Below are 21,954 nucleotides of genomic sequence, written 5' to 3'. Positions count from 1 at the left end.
GAACAGAAACAAAAAGGAACTAACTGACAAAATAATCTGTAATCAATTTCTTGACGAATTATCCGTCCTTCTTGGAATAAAGACGTAATAAAGACCAACGATTTCTAATTAAAGAAATCTCTTGTTTGATTCTTAATTTACTAAGTCGACAGACTGGACTTTGATTTTGTTTGTAAATTAGCGTAGTACCTTCAAAAGAAAATGTACCTCCTCAAAAACAAACATATGCTAGCTAAAATGTTTATGTAAGAAAAAGATGTGAAACACAAACACACATTGACATACAGTAAATGATCAGTGTCAGGACTGAGTTCTGGTCAGCCTGGGTCTCCTGTTTACTGTAGAGGAGAAGGGGGGCAATTCAGGTGGTGGATTTCAAAACTGTTATTGTTTTGGGTTGTTTTTGTTTGGTGAGATGTTTTGTTGAACAATGTAACTCATGATAAGGAGTGTTTTTGTTGTTCCTAGTCCAGGACAGTTGGACTTTTTGGATATATAGTCTAAGTGTAGACTCTAACTATTTTTCTGTATTATAGTGAAAATAATGTAATTAAACGTGTTATATGTCGGTAAAGTGGCATTCTGAATCTTATTTTGTCATTGTACGTGTCATTATGGTATTATCCAGGACTTGGGTACATTTAGCATGACACATACATATATTAGTGGAAGTAGACCTTGACATTTTGGGGGCCCGTCCAAAACAACTACATGCGATGGCTGCATCAATCTCCAGTGAAGTATCTGCTGTATCCAGACAGCATATATCTCTCAGTACTGCAACCTGAAGTATCTACTGCACCCAGGCAACGCATATCTCTGAGTACTGCAACCTGAAGTATCTACTGCACCCAGACAACGCATATCTCTGAGTACAGCAACCTGAAGTATCTGCTGCACCCAGACAACGCATATCTCTGAGTACAGTAACCTGAAGTATCTGCTGCACCCAGACAACGCATATCTCTGAGTACAGTAACCTGAAGTATCTGCTGCACCCAGACAGCGCATATCTCTGAGTACAGTAACCTGAAGTATCTGCTGCACCCAGACAGCGCATATCTCCAAGTGTGTACTAATGAAAGAGTTCAAGTCCATAAGGAGCGGAAACTCGTCGTCTGTATTTTAGACTGTTACTATCTAATAATAATGATTTAACATGCCGAATGTGTTCACTATTAGCAAGTAATAGTAGCTCCCCCTCGTACGTCTAAACATAAGTGTATATGCATGGCCAATTTCGTTCCTTATAATTGGATTACCAATACGCTCATTCCTTAGATTATACTGAAGAGGCTGCTGCTGGATCTCATACTTATATGAATTTAACTTTTGTGGTACATTCTATTAGGATTATACTGAAGAAGCTACTGCTGGATATAATACTTATATATGAATTTAACTTATGTGATACATTCCAAGTACCGGTACCGCGCGTAGGTATAAAGCCATGTTGGGATTACCTGTTGGATTATCTACCTGAAATAGACTAAGAGAAATCACATTATTGGATAACCTTGGACTATTGTCTTTAACCTGTTGGAGTACCAGTTGAACAACATAAGTAGGAGAAGAGGTATTAGTATTATTTTAATTTTGCTTTAATTGTTTTTGTATGTATATCATTTTGTGAGGTAATATTGTAATAAAGGACACTGCTGTAAGAAAATGTCAGAGTTTATACCTCGTCCATTTGAGGAGATAGTAGCCCAGGCTCAGATGTTGGGGTTTAAGGGCAAAACGTTAAAGAAATTTATAGAGGCCCAACAGAAAATTGACTTAGATAGACTGACAAGGGAAGCGGAGGAGAGAAGACATATAAGAGAGATGGAGGACAAACAACTAGCAAGACAACATGAAATGGATAAGAAAGACATGACAGTTAACGACAACCCTCAACAGAATAAACAGTTAGACAAAAACCTAAAATGCATGACAGACAACGAGGACTTGTTATTCTACTTAGAACTGTTTGAAACGACTGCTACTGCTAACGACATACCCAAGACAAGATGGCCACTTGTCCTCACTCACAAGTTAAATGAAAAACTAAAATTGTTTATGATACAAACATAACTGATACATAACACTGACTATGACTTTGTTCAGGGGGAGCTCCTAAAACAAGCCCAACTCACGGAAGAAGCCTGCCGAACACTGTGGCATGAACTTTCCCCAAAGACGGACGACATGAAAGATTTTTATGTCCATTTGAAAAGGACATTTGACAACTGGCTTAAAACATCACAAACCCCAATGACAGTAGACGGTATAATTGACCTTATAATGAGAGACAGACTTTACAGCGTGCTATCTTCTGAGGCCCTGAAAGATATTTTGCTACGAAAGCCTACTTCAGCCCAAGAGGTCTTAGACTGTATTGATCAATTTAGAGATGCCACGAAAGGCTCCACACATATTGTAAAGGGAAGTAACAAAGTAACTAGCAACGATATCCCATATGTAGCTTTTGGTGCCACTGGTCAATCTAACAGTCGTCGCCCGAATAATATAAACACAGAGGGTACACAAGTGATATGCTATAGATGTGGAAAGGGCGGACACATTGCTCGATGGTGTCGGGTAAAGATAAATGAGAATAAAGGTCCAACACAGCAATGACTAAGAGTATTACCAGAAAGGGGGCAACAAGTGGGATTGTTTGCATGTCACACTGATACATTTAATATTTTGGATTATAAAGATAAATCAGTTGGTGGATTGAAAATAGTGGAGGGATTTTTAGGAGATCGAAGGGTATCTGTCCTACGAGATACGGGGGCGAGCATAATTGGGGTCCGAGAAAGTTTGATAGAAGAAAGTCAGAAGATAGATGGGTTTTTCACTTTAAAATTAATAGATGGACAAACTTTTCAGTATCCACTTGCTTGGATAGACATTGATACTCCATTTTTAAAAGGAGTCTTTGTAGCGGCCATGTTCAAGGACCCAATAGCAGATATTATTATTGGAAATGTTGATCAGGCTAAAGCATTTTTATATGGGAATGCTGTTACTAGGGCAATGGCGAAAGCAGAAGACAATAGGGTCAAATCGGAAGATAATGACAGGATTGGTTTAAGTAAATGGATGGAATTGGACAGTGATTTTAGAGAGGATCAAAGAAATGATAGTTCGTTAGTTAGATTATGGGAAAAGGCGAAAGCAGGAACGGTCGAAGATAAGAAAAAGGGATTGGTATCATTTATAGTGGAAGAAGGTCTACTTTACAAAGAATTTGAGAGAAAAGATACCCCTGGGGTAATAGAACGACAACTTGTAATCCCTACGAATAGACGTGAACTAATATTAGAAATAGCACACTCCACACCTTTAGCGGGACATATGTCTATAAATAAAACCAGGTATCGGGTATATTCGCATTTCTTTTGGCCTGGGGTAGATAAAGATATAAAAACATACATTAAATGTTGTGACCTTTGTCAAAGAGGTAGACACCCAGGAAAAGCTGGAAAGGTAGAACTAGGGCGCATGAATATTATTTCCACTCCATTTGCTAAAGTTGCTATTGATATCATAGGACCACTCCAAATGACAGATCGGAAGAATAGATTCATTTTAACGTTGGTTGATTTGGCAACAAGATGGCCGGAAGCTGTACCACTACCTAATACAACAACACCAGTAGTAATAGAAGCTCTAAGTGCTATTTTTACTAGAATAGGATTCCCGGAACAGATACTCTCTGATAACGGATCTCAGTTCAGATCCGAATTATACAAAGAAATATGTCAGTTTTTTAAAATAAAGATTGTTAAATCAACACCATTTCACGCCATGTCAAATGGGGGCGTAGAACGCTTTAACGGGACTTTGAAGTGCATGCTGAGAAAGACGGCCGAAGCAGAACCTAAGAATTGGGATAGAGTTATAAATGCACTTCTGTTTGCGTACAGAGAGGTACCAAATGAGTCTACTAACATTTCCCCTTATGAAATGTTGTATGGAAGGAAAGTCAGGGGGCCTATGTCAATTCTAAAAGATCTTTTTACTAATCAACAGGTAGAACCAGAAATAAAGAATGTTTTTGACTATTTATTAGACCTAAAAAGTAGGCTGGCTGTGGCTTGTCAAATAGCTCAGAATAATAGCTCAAAACGTAAGGAAAATTATAAAAGGTATTATGATAGAAATAGCAAAGAAAAAGATATTCAAACAGGTGATTCTGTCCTTTTACTGAAACCACAGAGACAGAATAAGTTAGCCTTGCACTGGGAGGGGCCTTATAAAGTAGAAAAAAGAATTAACAAGTTTAATGTAAAAATAAAGAAAGGCAATCGAGTAAAAATTCTTCATGTTAACAGATTAGTAAAATATCACGAAAAAAACAACACGGAATGTACGGGTAAGGAAAATAGTGATCTACAACTCTCGGGAAGTGCGTCACATGTCTTGTATGGGGGTCAAGGGGAAGAATTATTACATGCGTGCATAGCGTCCCTTGTAACCGACCAGGAAGATGATAACCAAGAGGATGAAGTTACTGAGTTACCTACTCTTGAGAGTACAAATTCCAGGGAACATATTAGTATCAATACTGAATTAACCGAATCCCAAAGAGAACAGATTCAGACGCTAGTTGAGAAGTATAAAGATATAATTACTGATATACCGGGTAAAGCGAAGGTTAAATCATTCAACATTGAGCTCACAACAGAAAACCCTATTACACTGAGGCCATACGCAGTTCCTATTCATATGAGAGATGTCTTAGACCAGGAGATAGAGAACATGATTCAAATGGACATTATTGAAGAGTCTCAATCGCCCTATGCCTTTCCTGTCGTTTTGGTTAAGAAAAAAGATTCAACAGTACGTACTTACATAGATTTTCGGAAATTAAACGCGGTTACCAAATTTGACGCGGAGGCTATTCCAGACCAAGAAGATCTTTTCTTACAACTTAATAGTGCCAAATTTTTTACAAAGATAGATCTAACAAAAGGCTTCTGGCAAATACCAATAGAAGAGAATAGTAGGAAGTACACTGCATTCAGGGTACCAAGTGGTCACTTTCAATTTAAATATCTACCGTTTGGTCTGCTTAATTCTCCTAGTTTTTTTAATCGGACTGTTAGGACCATTCTTAAAGGACTGGAAAATGTTGATCAGTGGCGTAACTAGGGGGTTGCGTGCCGCACCGGGTGACACCCAATAGTGGGGTGACATCCAAGTGAAAAAAATGCACTTCTGCAAAATAAAAAACAACAAACAAACAAAAAACTTTAAAATGTTACAGAAGCACGTTTAAAGGACATAAGAATGGTTGTGTAAACTTATTTTTACTGGAGAAAAAAATCATTAGCAGGACAACTAGTGGACATGTTTACAATAAGAAACTCAGGAGAAGACTGAAGAACATTTATCAGGCTTTCTAATCTGGAACATTTTGGCAGCCGGGCTTAGGCTACAAAAAAAAAATTAAATTGTGGAAATGTTATCCAAATATGAGCCAGTACTAAAATAATAACTTTTAAGATTGCAAGGCAGCGAGGCAAAAAAAAGTACTTTCCAACCAAGTACCAAAACTCTAAGAGTTCATACATGTTTTAGCAAACCAAATAAGGGATATACTTATCAGTTGCAAGGTACTCTGGTATCTTGTATTACAGCACAACTAACATAGATCTCTGAAGTTGTAAAATAAAACAGTAGCAATAGTAATGTTTAAATCACAGAAATGTAAGATCTATTTCTTATCTTATATAATACAGACGTTACTTCAAAAAAAAAAAAAGATGATTGCGTCCTACGCGTTATGCATTTAGTCATGCATATTAACCAATGACTTAAATTCTGCCAAGTCACTGGTTTTCCTGGCTAGCTCAGGCAACCCATTCCATGCTCTAATAGCACTAGGTAAGAAGAAGTATTTGTACAAATTTGTCCTAGCATATGGGACGAGGAATGTGCCTTTATCTTTGTGTCTTTCTGAGTATTTTATTGAATTCTGAATATTTTGAAGTAACGTCTGTATTATATAAAACAGAAGATAATACGAAATCTCAAAGGAATCTTCTTGTTAGTGAATGTCCTAAGAGGGAGAAGACTCTTGAAAACTCAAGGCCCATTGGCCTGACTGAACAAGCTCTTCTGTCTGGAAGGGATCTGTAACGCTACTGTTGAATGAGAATCATGAGATATATGACATATGTTGTTTGAACGTGAAATAGGGGACTTCACATTGATATTCATTTGTTGGTCACATGATGAGAAACCGCATGCTCAATAGACAGTCTATGCCATGACGTGTTAGGTCTGCAAGTCTGGTATGTTTTTATAATTGTATAAAGTGAATTCGTTTTGGATGTAAAATACCTTTGATGTGATATGATATATTCAGGTTATTGAGGGCTGATGTTGCCAACTTATGTTATCAATATTGTGTAATAAAATTCATGTCTGCTATCCCTGGAGTCTGTTGGTAAATCTACATGTTGTGTCTATGGATAAGATATTTAATTAGTAAAACAAGAACATTCTAACAAGGCCAGAAGAGGCCCTAATACAACTCAAGAACACTCATACTATGGAGATGTGACAGGATTCAAGAAGATACTTTTGTTACATCTCTATTACCGATGGCGCGTATCCCAAGACGCTCGCTGAGCACACTGTAGAACCCCCCCCTCTTTTTTCCAATATCCCTGCTCTGTGCTTCAGAAGTGTGGGTTTCCGTCCCGTCATAAAAAAAAACGGCCCCTTCAGAAATGATCTGTACATAATGACGTTTGTTAAGACTCACTTTCATCCCAGCCACTGCAATAGACTACACGGGGGTCCTGCTCCTCTAACGACAGTGCCACGTTGGATCTGAGAAGCATTGCCCAGGCTAAACCGATTCCTATCTTCAGTTCTTAGACCATGTAGTCTCTGGGGTATGATTAACATTGTTTATACAGCGCTACTTCATGTTTGCCTTTAAGTATAGACTTCACATGAACGCTTGACATCCACAGGTCAACCCTAACACTGAGAGCCCCGAGACGGACTGCTCTGTCTGTGCCTCGTACAGCAGTTTTAATAGTGTCTTTGATGGCAGGTGTGACTGGACTTCGCCTACCAGCCAGTACTGCATCTGTGAAATGCATACGTAAAGCTAGATGTAATTTAAATAAATGGCTTCTATAGGCCTACCTGAGAAAATATGTGTACACAATTTTCTTTGTTTGGTTAGCATTAACTCCCTTTACTTAGATGTCAAATACTATACACCTGAAATGAAAGGTATGTGAAGTCATAACCTTTTAAATTAGAAAAAAAAAAGTTTTTTCCTTTTTTTTAAATTAAGACAATGCTTTACTTTATAACAATATTAACTTCAACAGTCCCTTGGATTGTTGGACCATTGGGGCACCACACATGATCTGATAACAGTCTTCTCCGTTGTACAGTTTCCTTGCAGAAATGTCTGCTAACCATAATGATCTTGTTATATTGCTATTGTATCTTAACTAGTGGTCACCAGCGATTATGTTTCAGATTCCCTAATTTATAACAATTAATATTTACATTTACATTTGTTCATTTGTAATTGACCTTCTATCAAAGGAACATTGATGACTTGATTAGTTTACTCTAGTTTATATTTCTCGATCTAATATATCTTTCATAGGCTTAATAATTTAAGCTTGAAATTAATGTTTTAAAGTAGGTATTAACTAAAGTTTTTTTTTTCTTTCAAGAATCAATAAAAAGAAACAAACATATACTGATGCATATAAGAATGTAATTTTAAATGTTGACATAAGAAACAAGAAACTTAACAATAATTTTAAAGGGTTAACAAAAAGTATCAAAAATTAGTTTAAAAAAAATAATATACTGAACCCTGTAATGTAATTTTTCTTTTTTAGTGCCAAAAACCTTTTTTTTAAAACTGCAATAGCAAAATAATAGTAGAAGTATTTTTTGTGTAGAAAAATATACCATAAAGGTTGAAAAAATATTTTAAAAGTGTATCAAGCTATAAAAATGTTTGTGTTTAATTGTTATGTTCATAGTAATAACCAGTCAATGGCTGCAATATGCAAAAAGAAAAAAGCAATCCTGAACTTAATGAGCATTTTATTTCTACATGAGATGGTGTGCAAAATTTGAATATGCAATAGCATATTTATTCAATTTTAATTGAATACACAGAAATATTTGAGTCGAGAGGTCATTCAAACTAAAGTCATGTTAAAAAAGAAGTAACCTACATTTAATTTGAACATGATTATATTTTGAAACATTTTAACAGCCTAACCATAGTTTTCACTGTGTAGCAAATCAGGCGGCTATTTTTTTCCCCATAGATTAAACTATTAAATTTCTAAATTTCTTTTTTCTAAATACATTTCCAGCTTCCAATATCCGTCCATGAAGAATTAGCAGGCTAATTAGAAGGAACTGTAAAAAAACAAAACATCTCAAAATAAAGAAATCAATAACAAAGACAAAAACAAACTTTTAAAAGTTTCAATGGAATGTCATGTTAGATGTACATTTTAAAAGAATGTCAGGTTCAATGTTCAGTAGTTTTGGTCAATGTCTTTGACATTTGGAACTAGCAGTAAAAAAATGACATATAATACTTTGCATTACAAAATAATTCAAATATTACAGTGCTGAGTTACAGGCAAAGAAAGGTAAATAAATTATAAAATGATCATAAGTACAAAATTTAACAAAAATAAAAAAAACATGTTTACTGTTTAAAGTCATATGTGCAGAACTAAAATACATTTTAGTATGAGTATGTTATTTATATTTGGGCTCCAACTCGCAGATGCTCTAATTTGATATTACTGGCTTGTTGGATTTTTTCTACTGTAAATGGCGCTTCTGAAAAAGAATTTAAAAAAAAATCTGACTTGATTTACATCAAATACTATTGATAATAACTGCATTAATAACCTTTGAAACCTTTAAATAAAATTCCTTATATGATGTGAATGTTCCTGGCACTAATAACAATAATGTTTATGATCAATATTAAAGGGAGGATAATATGCATCACAATCACATAATGTCACCAACAGCAGCAGACTTAACAAAACAATTGATGAGAGTTGTAAAAATGTTTGTTTGTAAAATGTTTTACATGTTTCGGATGTTCCTTCAGAGTTGAAGATAATTACTTCCTAGTCCAAACCTCCCGCAGGACGACGGGGGATGGGAGCGGGCAGGGTTTGAACCCGGGACCATCGATAAATCTGAACGACAGTCCAGCGTGCAAACCGCACGACCAGGCAGCCATCCAGTTGTGTAGTGTTTACTTTAGTTTCATTTCCTATTGCAAACTTAATCACAAACTTTTGTTGATTACCATAAACTGAATAACAATTTTGAAATTCCTCAACAAATGGACAGGTCTTTTAAGACTGGTTCTTTGGGCTATTAATATTTTCTTTCTAAACTGATGATATAGATCAGTGGTCTTCAACGGGGGCGATATCGCCCCCTAGGGGGCGTTTTCGAGATTTTGGGGGGCGCTGAGAGCCAAAGGGGCGATAGGGGGGCGCTGGGCACAAAATGGGGCGGTAAGGGGGCGCTGGGCATAAAGGCGGAAAGAAGAAACTAAAGGTGCTCTGAAACAGAACAAATTTAAAAATTCTTCAACATTAAAGCTGGGATACTAAGTATAGACACATTATAGTTAACTTGCTTCTAATTTAAGAACAAAAACAGCGTTAGAAAATGAGTTCGGGAATCCCATTTTCTATTTTTAAATTCTTGTTTCTTTTACTGTGATAGGAGAGTATTTATTGTCCTTGGATCTTGCGCGTATAAACGTTTAAGATTTGATCAACAAACTAGGTAATACGCCTTTTAGATTATATCTAGATATTTTAATATATTGATATTAAAATATTAATTGCAAAAAACATTAAAGGTAACATTTAATAGAATAATTTAACTTTTTAAAAACAAAAAACATTGATAAAATGTTTTTACGAAAACTCACTGGGATGTCATGTAATATTTCCTTGAGATTTAGTGAATTGCAACTAGAAAAAAAGTAAGCTCTACTTTGATGGCATTTTCAGATGATAATAAATGACATTATTAAACATCTGTTACTGACGTTCAAATTGAGTTGCATGAAAAAATAGATTTACAAAACTATGTCTTCAGTAAAAAGAATGTAAACATAGGAGGCACACTGTGGCGTAGCTAGGGTGGGGGGGGGGAATTGAAAATCCCCCGTGCCCCATTTAAAGGGGGCCCAAATTAGTGCTTTTTAAATTAATTTAATTAAATATTACTCAAAATGCAGCGGCCCCCAAAGATGTCAAGCCCCCTGGACCCCAAACGATGGAAATTCCTAGCTACGCCCCTGGAGGTACAACAGAGATGTGGCTGCATTTAAATGTTTCAGTAAAATTCCAAAACTGTGGTCGAAATTGGAATTATGTTTTAGCTTTTCAACATACATGGTTAACCTAGATTTAGTGCGTAACAAAGTTAATGAATAAGCAAAGAAATAGACTGGATGTAGCCACTAGAGGAGACCTTCCCCTCGCTTTGGCAAACTTAAAGCTTGAAATCTCTCATATTGTCAGACTGCAGGAGGCACAAGATTACCAAAAGCTTAATTTCTTTTTGTAGTGAATTCAGCAATAATAATATTTATATTAAAAAGTAAATCTAAATTTACAATTAAACCTAAAAACAGTAGGCCCTAATATTCAAAAATTTAAACGGAGACTATCCTTAGGATTTGAAAGAAAGTCTTTACAATTAATTTTTGTGTGTAATCACTGCAAATTATTTGACATAATTTTTGCATAATGATAATATTGCCTGTTTTTGCCTTTAATTCCGAAGATTACGGCTGAGTCCAGTGTTTCACATAACTAAGCAAACCCAACTGCGACCTACATATTTTCCCGAATTTTATGCAGACAAAGCCGTTGTATGCTGGCTTTTCTTTGAGTATCAAATGTTTGTCCCGCAGTTTTTGTAAGAGCTCTCGAATTGTTTCTCTCAGAGGCTATCTGCTGCCAGAGAATGCTGCCAGTTACTTTCCTCTATGCCAGTGAGAGCGAAATGGCGCCTGAATAAATCTTTATAGCGCTCACGGGGGAGGGGGGCACCTCTGTAACTCAGTCCTCCTCAAAGCTCGTCAGTCATAGGCCAAGGAGTTCACAACAATCGCCTTTGGCATGCGGTCGTCTCCCAAGCGGGATAAGTGTTATTGACAGCATAAAAATTAATAGATAGATGATATTTTGTTCAAATTTGCCTTCTCACACTTCTTTATAACTGTTTTTCTTAGAGGGGGGCGCTGGCGAATTTTTGTAAAGAAAAATTCGAAAAGGCCAAAAAAGGTTGAAGACCACTGATATAGATACATATATATATAAAAGATACAAAAGATATTTTATTGTAACAGGATCTTTAGGAAAAGCATGTGGTACAATTAATTTCTTTTTATTTATTTTTCTAAAGAAATAACTAATGCTTCTTGTATATTTTGAGTCTTAATAGAATAAAATACCTGATAACTTGTTTGAAATTCAAAACAGATAAATAAGTCCTCATATTTAAAAAACATATTGTTGTAACTGTAGTGGTGGGCCAACAAAGTAAATTGTGTGTGCCATTATTGTAACTCTTATTTTCAAGTTCTTGAGTTGAATGTGTTGTGTAGAGTGGAGTTTACAGAACGCCTGATAAGGGAGAATGCCTCTACAGTATGAATAGGTTTTAAACTTAGAAATTTTAAGATAAGAAAACTTGTTTGTGTTGTTGGTTCTGACCTTACCGCATTTCAAGTATTACTTCGCTTATTAAGGTTCGTAGATGTACTACATAAATAGAACTCACCAACAGGGAGAAAGTTTTTCTGTCCATTCAGTTCCTCTCTAACAGACTCCAAGCTAGACTTTATGGCTAACAGTGCTCCGACAGCTAACCCAATAGGTGGTTCCCCAACAGCTGAAATATGTTATATTTGGGGAGATAATTAAAACTATTTTCATTTAGAAAAAAAAAAAAGTGAAAACTCCTACTATTGAAGTCTACTTTCTTGGTATACAACAAACTATATCAAAGAATAACTTCAAGACAGGAAAATTTAAGCTCCCCCAACTGTTGAATGGTACATTTTGGTACTACAAAAGTATAATGTCTACATTGAACTAATATTACCTTTTAAATGTCTACATTGAACTAATATTACCTTTTAAAACAATACTATTTTTATGACAAGACAGCTATTCAAAAGACTTTTATAAATTTTTACACTGATAATATATAGAGGTAAAGAGATAGTTCTAGAAATCACAATAGTTTATCTTTGGGGCAGATAATGTTAAGGTTATCCGTTTCTCTGGCCAACAGATAACAAGCAGGGTGTCATGTAGCCAGCTCAAAGACCAACTGCCTTTACTTAAAGTCATGTACCCATTACAGTTGGATAAACTCAGGGGTGCCCAGAAAATCCCAAAACTCAAAATCACAGTCTTCAAAGAGATTAAAACAGAAGCAAAGTGCTTAATCACTCAGCCACTGCGCCCCCTAAATTTATTTTATTTATTTATTTTCTATTAGTCTTATACTGATTCATCACATTTTTAACATTAAGATGTCAGTATCTACCAACTATGATGATTGAATCTTAGAAAATATTCTTAGAAGAAAAATATTTACAATTTCTATTGAACAAACCTTTAGAACTCAAGATTCCATTAGCATTTGGTGCGTCAGGTAACAAATGAATTCTCCAATCTATAGGAATATCTTTAGTTGTTGGTGGTTTGTATTCCTACAAGAGACATGAACTTAATTACAACTAGTGAAATGTGTATCTGATTGTACAAATTAAATGTATATTATTTTTATCTGCTCCATCATATTAATCCAAACCCAAACACCAAAATAAAAGAGTTTGGAAGAAGGTCTCCACGCTGCTATTGTAATACTCAGCTTATTCAACAAAAGATAAATTTTAAAATCAAAATTCCAAATCCACATCCTGATTCAAACTCAAGCCCCACAGTTTAGCAGAGAGCCACTCAGAGTAAATTGTAACCAAAGCTTATGCATTAATAGCTTGCAGGTTGAAATATTAAAAGTTTCAGTATAAAACAGCTGAGTGTTTGATATGACTTCTTCATTCTCAATGTGTAATATCTAAGGGATCAAAAACTCCATTCTAAATGTGAGAATTTGTTTTCTGATGGCAGTGAACCAAAGCTGATTTTTTTTAAAATTTGATCTATCATGAAAAATGAATGCTTAAGTTCCCCTCTCAGATAATGTGGTCTAAAGGGAAGATGAAGTACATGTTATCTGTTTCTAAGGTTCCCAGTGAACGAAGATGCCATGTGGCCAGCGTAATGACCAACTGCATTAAATTTTTCCCAACTATTGTCAGGCAAATAGAGCTGGGTGGAATTGGATGTGCCCTAAAGATTCCAAAGTTAAAATCCCAGGACCCTCCAGTTTATAAGCCAAGTGCTTTACAACTCAGCCACTGCTTACCGGATGATAATCAACACAATTAAATTAAAACTATATGTAACATAGACCTGTGCTATAAATTTTGTCAGCAGTGATGTAACTGGTATATGGAAAGTCTATAAACATCCATTTTGTTGTTTGGGTTTTCAGTGTTTAGAGACACAGATCTCCAAAGCTTGTATAGACTCCTAAGGTTAAATTAAAGCTTGATAATAAAATGAAAATATTGTCTAGCATCCAGGAAGGGGGGGGTTCGACACTTTACAAGACAGATACACAGAACCAAGAAAAAAACATCATGCATATATGTTACTGTAGTTTGCGGCATAACCTTTAATGTATGAAATGACATTTATTTCTTACCCATGTTCCATCATTAAGCACAACACCAGAGACTTTGTCATAAAGAACTTCCTCCGTCAGGTAGGCTCCAAGTCCCATGACAAAAGATCCCTCTATCTGACCAATGTCCACTGTTGGGTTCATGCTGAAAGATGAAAAATGGTAGAAAGGAAAACATTATTACCCATGAACCTTAGCAAAACTTTTTGGTTTTAATGTGATGATGGTTAAATACAAGTGATTTATCAAGTCTAACATTTGGTTAAGGAGGCCCCTTTTAGATCACATTTATAGATGTTTTTGTTTTCTCAAATTAATGAAAAATATACAATGTTTAAGAAATTATTTCAAACTAAAAAAAATATCATTTAAAACAGAATTTTGTAATTCAATATTGGAATACTAACATTATATCTACTACGGCAAATGAAGTATACAGACAATGGCTATCCTGTTAATTTCATTTAGCTAGATTAATATGACATCCAATCATTTTGGTCCTAATAATTAACAGGCTTATCCAATCAATCAAGTAGAGTCTATGCCTTGAGTTATAACATGGTTTTCACTTCATCATTAAATGTAGAGGAACTGATTAACTTATGATATGATCAACCAGATTTGATTGTAATTTTCTCTTCAGTTCTTATGGGATTACACAGGTTTTAATAAGATTCTGACCTATAAAAAACTTAATGACTTTGAAATAGATTACACTTATAATGTAAATCTCAATGAAAGCAGGTTGGAATAAAATTAAAATTCAATTATAGCTTTTTTAAAGTACTACTTTCAAACATCCTTATAGCATGCTCAGAGCGCTATGGTACAATCTCATTTGTGGACCAGTGGGGGAAGGGGGTATCTGGGAGACGTTTTTCCTGATGCCTTAGGCCCTCAGTAAACATAACTGCTGGAGTCAGGTGTCAAACCTCAAGCCCTCTTCATAAGTAACCAAGCCAAGCCAAGTTCAAGCCCACTTAGCGTCTTGACCACAATAAAATATTACTAAATGTCTACATCCTTCATTAATTTTGTAAAGGCACATGATATGATATTCTTCTCTACCCAGGAAACATAAATATTGTGTTTTAGTTGTCCAAATAATGCCCCAACTTGCACTATTATTAGCCTATATTATTGTTAGAAATGAACAAGTAGTCATTCTCTGGCACTGCCAAGGTCAAGTTTCGCTAAAGAGAAACAAAAATCATTGTAGTCCTTTTAACAGTTTCCACCGAGGAATTTTCTGGTGATGTGGCAGGTCTGCAGCAGTACCGCCCTCTGACAGGCAACGAGGATGTTCCTAGTTATTATTATTATTATGTTAGAAATGAACAAGTAGTCATTCTCTGGCCCTTCCAGGGTCGAGTTTCGCTAAAGAGAAACAAAATTCATCGTAGTCCCTTTAACATTTTCCACTGAGGAATTTTCTGGTTATTATTATAGTCAAGCAGTGAAAGGCATTCATGATTTACCTCTCTCCAAAGTCTGCCATGATGTCCACACGTCGGACTTGATGTTCCCCAGTCAGCACATCCACTTCTGTCTCTACCACCCCAGTCATGTATGTGAAGTAGACAGTGATAGGTCCATTGTTAAAGTGACTGAAAAAAAACAACAACAGCTCTGTCTTATCTTATAAGTTAACAGTTGTTCCTTTAAAAAAGAAGATAATTATAGACTGCACATATCCATGTGCTTATCTAGTACTGCATGTTACTTAGAGACTAAAACTTAACTAAATCACTGGTTTTTGTGGCTGATTTAGGCAACAATTTCCTTACTCTAATGGCATTAGGGAAGAAGGAGCACTTATACAATTTGTCCTAGGATATGGAATACTAGGCCTAACTCTTTGATTCATTTTGCATATTTTATTAGGTTGTGATTTTATATTTGTAAGTTCAGTGATTTTTATAGTCATATTTCAGAATACAGAATAAAAAAAAGGTAAAAGATTCACTTTAAGACCTTTCAATCTATGGGGCAGATGATATTAAGATAATCTGTTTCTTTGGCTGATGGTTAGTGAGGGTGTCATGTGGTTACCACAATGACCAATCGCCTTCACTTTCCCCAACTAACGTTAGATACCATTAGAGTTGGGCAGACTTATGGGTGTCCTAAAAAATTCCAAATCATACAGATTCAAACCAGAGATCACTTGATTTGGAGGCAAGCACTTTAACCATTCAGCAAACATCCCCCCCCCCATTCAGAATACAGTAAGTAAAGTATCCCCTCTCAAACCTTGCAATCTATAGGGTGGATGATGTAAAGGTCATCTGTTTCTGTGCGTCAAGTGTTAACAGGAGTGTTATGAGATCAGCACAATAACTAACCGCCTTTACTTTTCACCAACTAATGTCAGGTACCCATAAGAGTTGGATGGACTCAGGGCGCCCTTAAAATATCAAAACTCAAAATCCAGAGATCCCTTGGTTTGGAATTAAAGTGCTTTACCACTCAGCCAAACTACAATAACTTATTAGCTGTTAATAACTTTATTAGTATAATAAAAAATTCTTTTAACTAAATCTGCATGTACTTCAATCTTGTTTGGAATTCGATGCACAGCAAAAATCATTATTTCTCAGTCAATCACATACCTGCTTGTTGCTTGAAGGTCAATGCTACTCATGAATGCAGCTCCGACCAAACCTTTCCAATCAGCATCTGGCATTTTTTCCCGCAGGGGAGCCAGGCGATCATTGAGAATATTACATGCTCCAATGGCACCCTTCAAGTACACAAAACAGTGCAGTGTTATTATCTTATCTTATCTTATCTTATATAATACAGACGTTACTTCAAAAAAGAAGATGATTACGTCCTACGTGTCATACATTTAGTCATGCATATTAACCAATGACTTAAATTCTGCCAAGTCACTGGTTTTCCTGGCTAGCTCAGGCAACCCATTCCATGCTCTAATAGCACTAGGGAAGAAGGAGTATTTGTACAAATTTGTCCTAGCATATGGGACGAGGAATGTGCCTTTATCTTTGTGTCTTTCAGAGTATTTTATTAAATTTTGTTTTTGTATTATTAGTTTGAAAAAGTTTTGAATTTTGTTTTTAAAAGTGTCATGTACATATTTAATAAAACCTATTTTTAGTGCATCTACAAAAGTGCAAGTTTAAATAAACCAACTTTAAATATCTGGGTTTCTATGGTGGAACTTCTTCCCCCCCCCCCCTCTTTTTAATTGAAGTTTTTGGACTACGACGAAGAGAAGTGTTTTTGTTGCTTTTTTCGTCATTGATTTTCTTTCTGGCAGTAGCTTTTCTTCTAATCTCAAAGGTATATCCTGCTTTCTTTAGTACTGGTATTATCTGTATCAGAATTCCTCAGCTGTCAACTGTTATTCCATATGTCAACTGGCATCTGAGATCTTTTATTCCCCCCTCTTAAAATTTCATGTTATTTGAGTATATTTAAATTAAGTTTTGTTGCAGTATGCTTGAATCTCCTACCATCTTTACAAAATTCTAATGAATAAGAACATTTTTTTTGTAAATATGAAAACTAATTTGTTGCTCATAGTTAAATGTAAATAATAATAATAATAATAATAATAATTATCGCTTTTATATAGCACTACTTTGATGCTTATAGCATGCTCAGAGCGCTATGGTCCAATCTCATTTGTGGACCAGTGTGGGGGGAGGGGGTATCTAGGAGTAGGTTTTCCGTGCTGCCTTTAGGTGCTGAGTAAACACAACTTTGCCAGAGTCGGGTGTCAAACCTCAAGCCCCTTTCATAGGTAGCCAAAACAAGCCAAGTTAAAGCGTACTTAGCCTCTAGACCACACGTCCCACATTCGAAAATGATTAGGATAATATATGCCCAATTCAGATTAGGATAATATATATGCCCAATTCAGATTAGGATAATATAAGCCCAATTCAGATTAGGATAATATAAGCCCAATTCAGATTAGGATAATATAAGCCCGATTCAGATTAGGATAATATAAGCCCGATTCAGATTAGGATAATGTAAGCCTGATTCAGATTAGGATAATATAAGCCCAATTCAGATTAGGATAATATAAGCCCGATTCAGATTAGGATAATATAAGCCCGATTCAGATTAGTATAAGCCCGATTCAGATTAGGATAATATAAGCCCGATTCAGATTAGGATAATATAAGCCCGATTCAGATTAGGATAATATAAGCCCGATTCAGATTAGGATAATATAAGCCCGATTCAGATTAGGATAATATAAGCCCAATTCAGACTTACTGCGACACTGCGTTCACTAGCAGTGCTTCCTCCAGTCATCCAAGAGTTTGGCGTCACATTGTTCTGGTTGGGTCTGACTTTGACAGAATCAAGAGGAACCTTTAATGTATGAGCCACAGCTTGGGCCACCTAGCACAGAGAAAGTTGTCTCACATTAGATACTCAAGATAATTAATTTTTTTGTTGTTATCATGAAAAAAAAAAATCTTAAATCAAGATGAAGTTGCATTACTATTCTACAATACACAGCATGGAGGCTGCCTGGTCGTGCGGTTTGTGCGCTAGACTGTCGTTTGGATTTATCGATGGTCGAGGGTTCAAATCCTGCCCGCTCCCATCCCCCGTCGTCCTGCGGGAGGTTTGGACTAGGAAGTAAACTATCTTCAACTCTGAAGGAACATCCAAAACATGTAAAACATTGGTACACTGAAAGGCTGAAAGAAGACTTGTGGTGGGGGCTACTTAGCATTGGACTTAACTAATCATGTTATGTGTACTCTATTCAGATCTCTGAACAAGTGAGGTGGCTGTAATAGGAGGCTAGTAGACACTAACAAATACTTTCTTGTCTCTGTACATGCTAACTTTATTCATCTTAGATCGTCCCTATGTATAGGCCTATCTATTAATTAGGGCATTCTTTCGACATGTCAGCAATGTGGGTTACTGGGTTACAATAAATTAACAGGCCTGAAAAAACAATGACATTTACAATCACAGTGGCAGTCTTTGGGAGGAGATTACTGAGCAGCATTCTCTTGTGGTATTTTAGGTCTCAGGAAATGATTTTTTCCCTTTGCAACTTGTCATGTGACTACAGAATCCACTCTTTGATACAAATCCAAGGTCACAGGTTGGAGATTTGTAATCACCAGTCTTTGCAGTGTTTTCGACTTTCTTCCCACTTTTTAAATCTGCAATCCACGACCCCTCCTTCATGACTATGATGACCCTGTGGTATTCACTGTGCATATCCAAGTTAGTGAAGGCATCTACTGCTGATAACAGTGTGAATGTTCTGATCCCCTGGTCTTCAAAGGACTTCATATTTGATGAATTTATCCAACTCTTATCTTATCTTATATAATACAGATGTTACTTCAAAAAATAAGATGATTACGTCCTGTGCGTCATGCATTCAGTCATGAATGTTAACCAATGACTTAAGTTCTGCCAAGTCATTGGTTTTACTGGCTCAGGCAACCCATTCCATGTTCTAACAGCACTAGGGAAGAAGAAGTATTTGTACAAATTTTTCCTAGCATATGGAATGTGCCTTTATCTTTGTGGCTTTTTGAGTATTTTATTTGATTTTTTATTTGGAGATTATGAGTCAATGTTTTATGTATAATTGCTACTTTACTTTTCAGTCTTCTATCCTGAAGGGTTTCTCAATTTAGTAATTTTACTAAAGGTGTTACTCTAGTCAAATGTGAATATTCATTTATTATGAATTTCACTAATTTATTTTGTGTCTGTTCCAGTTTCTTCATGTTTTCTTGAGTTAAGAGCTTCCAAAAAATTGATGCATATTCTATTATTAGTTAATTCTCAAAGGTAAAATGTTTCATTATTTTGGTTCTATGAAATGTCTTCCATTCATTATAGCACAGATTGAAAAACGAAAAAAAAAAAAAAATTCCATACTGACCACGAATTTGAAATTTCAAGTTTTTACATTTTAAACAGTTATTTACCTTCATGTAAAGACCTTGACCCATTTCCACACCAGAGGTTAAGACAGTCACAGTGCCATCTCCAGAAAATACCGATACATGAGTTGGGAAACTAGGGGGAAACCACTGCATGGCATATTTCACTGCGCACATAGTTATGCCCCTTTTACGCCACAAGTTATTCTGTTGAAAAATAAAAAAAAAGGAAATGTTAGCATTTTAAAAGTCAATATACTTTGTTACAATTTGATTTTTACAAAGCTTACATGTGCTGAAATTTTGCAGAATTATCAACATTTAAATTATACAGAGATTTAGAAATTTGGACCCAATGATGACCTGCTAACTATTGTAAAAAAAAAATGCAAGCTAAAACTCTATGGCCATATTACAAGGTCTTCAGGGCTTCCTTCAGGGAACACACAAGGAAAAAGTAGAAGAAGCAGACAGAGAAAGCAATATGAAGACAAAAAAAAAAAAAGAATGGATTGCAAGAGTTTGAATCCGAGGTAAAAGACAGAGAGGTATCAAAAAAGATGGTCAACTAAATTTGCGTTACCCCATGAGTCCAACTGACTAAGGGATAGGTGAAGTTAAAATCTAGAAAATTAAAATTTTATTTTTTCATCCTTTTTGGTTTTTAATTTGTTTTGTTTTCGTTTATTCTCTGATATGTTTTGCTAGTTTACTTTAATCTGCATCCACTATCCACGCTATCCACTACTAACCTTATTATATCTTTGTACATCCTCCATCCTAATTGGCACTTCTGCTACTTGCTTCAGTCTTGTCCAGATTTCTTTCAATGTGCAAGTTGTTAGTTCAATCCCTTCTACATCAGTCTATAAATATAGCAGCAGAAGTAATCATCATTAGTTATCATGTTAGCTATGAAAGTTATGTCTGAGAACTAAATAAGTCAGTTGATGCAATCCTTGACCTAACATAAATGGTTAAAAGTGTTTTTTTTTATTAAGATAAGATAAGATAAGATAAGATAATTTTATTGATCCAATCAAATGGAAATTCAGTTTGACTACAATTGACAACATCAGCATACCTACTGTAACAATAACAGTATAGATGAAAAATTCGAACAACATTCACTCACACACATTCACAACCAGTGCTTTATGAGTTTGACTTCTATGTACTTCTCGATGACGACAGCTGATCTTGTAACACTCTGACCGAAAGTGGGATAAAGGTGTTTTTAAATCTTTCTGTTTTAGTCCTTATGGAAAGGAGGTGACTACTTTGTTCAGATCTTATGTAACAGTGGTTTAATGGGTGCAGGTTGTCCATAAGAATCGAGTGGCATCTTCATGAAAAAGCTCTTCAAGAGATGGTAGCTGTATTCGAGTGATATGCAATGCTTTTTTTAATTAGTCTATTTAGTCTAAGTCTTTGTGCCAGTGAAGTATTACCATACCAGCAGGTGATGGCAAAGTTAATTAGACTGCTGATGGTTGCTGTATAAAAAATTAAATAATTGTTTTGTCAATGTTAAATTTTCTGAGCTTACTGAGATAGAAAAGTTGCTGGTGAATTTTTGTGTAGAGGTTTTGACAGAGTTCACTCCATTTCAGTTTGTTGTTGATGGTTGTTTCTAGATATTTATATTCTTGTACTTGTTCTATGGTTTGGTTATTTATCTGAATTTCTGCAATATGGCCTTTATGTTTCCTAAAGTCAATAATCATTTCTTTAGTTTTCTGAACATGTAAAATTAGAAAGTTATCTATACACCATTGGTAAAAGGTGTTAATTATTACTGCTTGGTCATGTGGTATGCACTCTACACTTTGTCGCAATGATCCCAGGTTTGAACCATGCCTGAAGACCTTTCCCTGCCATCCTACAAGCCACTTGATTTTTTTTTTTTATTTCTTATCTGTTTAAGTCAACATTTATTTTTAAAAGGTGTCATAATGTTTTACATGTTTCGGATGTTCCTTCAGAGTTGAAGATAATTACTTCCTAGTCCAAACCTCCCGCAGGATGACGGGGGATGGGAGCGGGCAGGGTTCGAACCCGGGACCATCGATAAATACCAGAGTAATAACCCTGAAAATGTCCTCCATAAAAGATGTTTAGAAAAAGAAATGACCAACATAAAAGATGTTTAGAAAAAGAAATGTCCACCATAAAAAATGTTTAGAAAAAGAAATGTGCTCCATAAAAGTTCCAGCACTAAGGCAGCCTGAGC

The 21,954-nt window shown here is 35.5% G+C and overlaps 1 protein-coding gene across 2 annotated transcripts in view; it reads right to left on the bottom strand.

The window, feature by feature from the left end:
* Positions 1 to 7,730: 7,730 nt before the first annotated feature.
* The window catches only part of LOC106061888 (uncharacterized), a 47,882-nt gene continuing 33,658 nt past the window's right edge, over positions 7,731 to 21,954 (bottom strand). For both annotated transcript variants that reach the window (XM_056021809.1, XM_056021808.1), the window contains exons 26-34: positions 20,474 to 20,587; positions 19,767 to 19,928; positions 18,070 to 18,198; positions 16,428 to 16,558; positions 15,294 to 15,422; positions 13,837 to 13,960; positions 12,679 to 12,775; positions 11,836 to 11,946; positions 7,731 to 8,847 (exon numbers count right to left, since the gene is read on the bottom strand). In XM_056021809.1, the coding sequence (XP_055877784.1) occupies positions 8,768 to 8,847; positions 11,836 to 11,946; positions 12,679 to 12,775; positions 13,837 to 13,960; positions 15,294 to 15,422; positions 16,428 to 16,558; positions 18,070 to 18,198; positions 19,767 to 19,928; positions 20,474 to 20,587 (1,077 nt within the window). In that variant the 3' untranslated portion in view covers positions 7,731 to 8,767. The remainder of the gene's footprint in view (positions 8,848 to 11,835; positions 11,947 to 12,678; positions 12,776 to 13,836; positions 13,961 to 15,293; positions 15,423 to 16,427; positions 16,559 to 18,069; positions 18,199 to 19,766; positions 19,929 to 20,473; positions 20,588 to 21,954) is intronic.

Source organism: Biomphalaria glabrata, chromosome 2 (assembly GCF_947242115.1).
Source record: "Biomphalaria glabrata chromosome 2, xgBioGlab47.1, whole genome shotgun sequence".
In the NCBI taxonomy this organism is placed as follows: domain Eukaryota; kingdom Metazoa; phylum Mollusca; class Gastropoda; family Planorbidae; genus Biomphalaria; species Biomphalaria glabrata.
The sequence above is the reverse complement of the archived record's forward strand: the minus strand, read 5'-3'. Positions and strand labels throughout refer to the sequence as shown.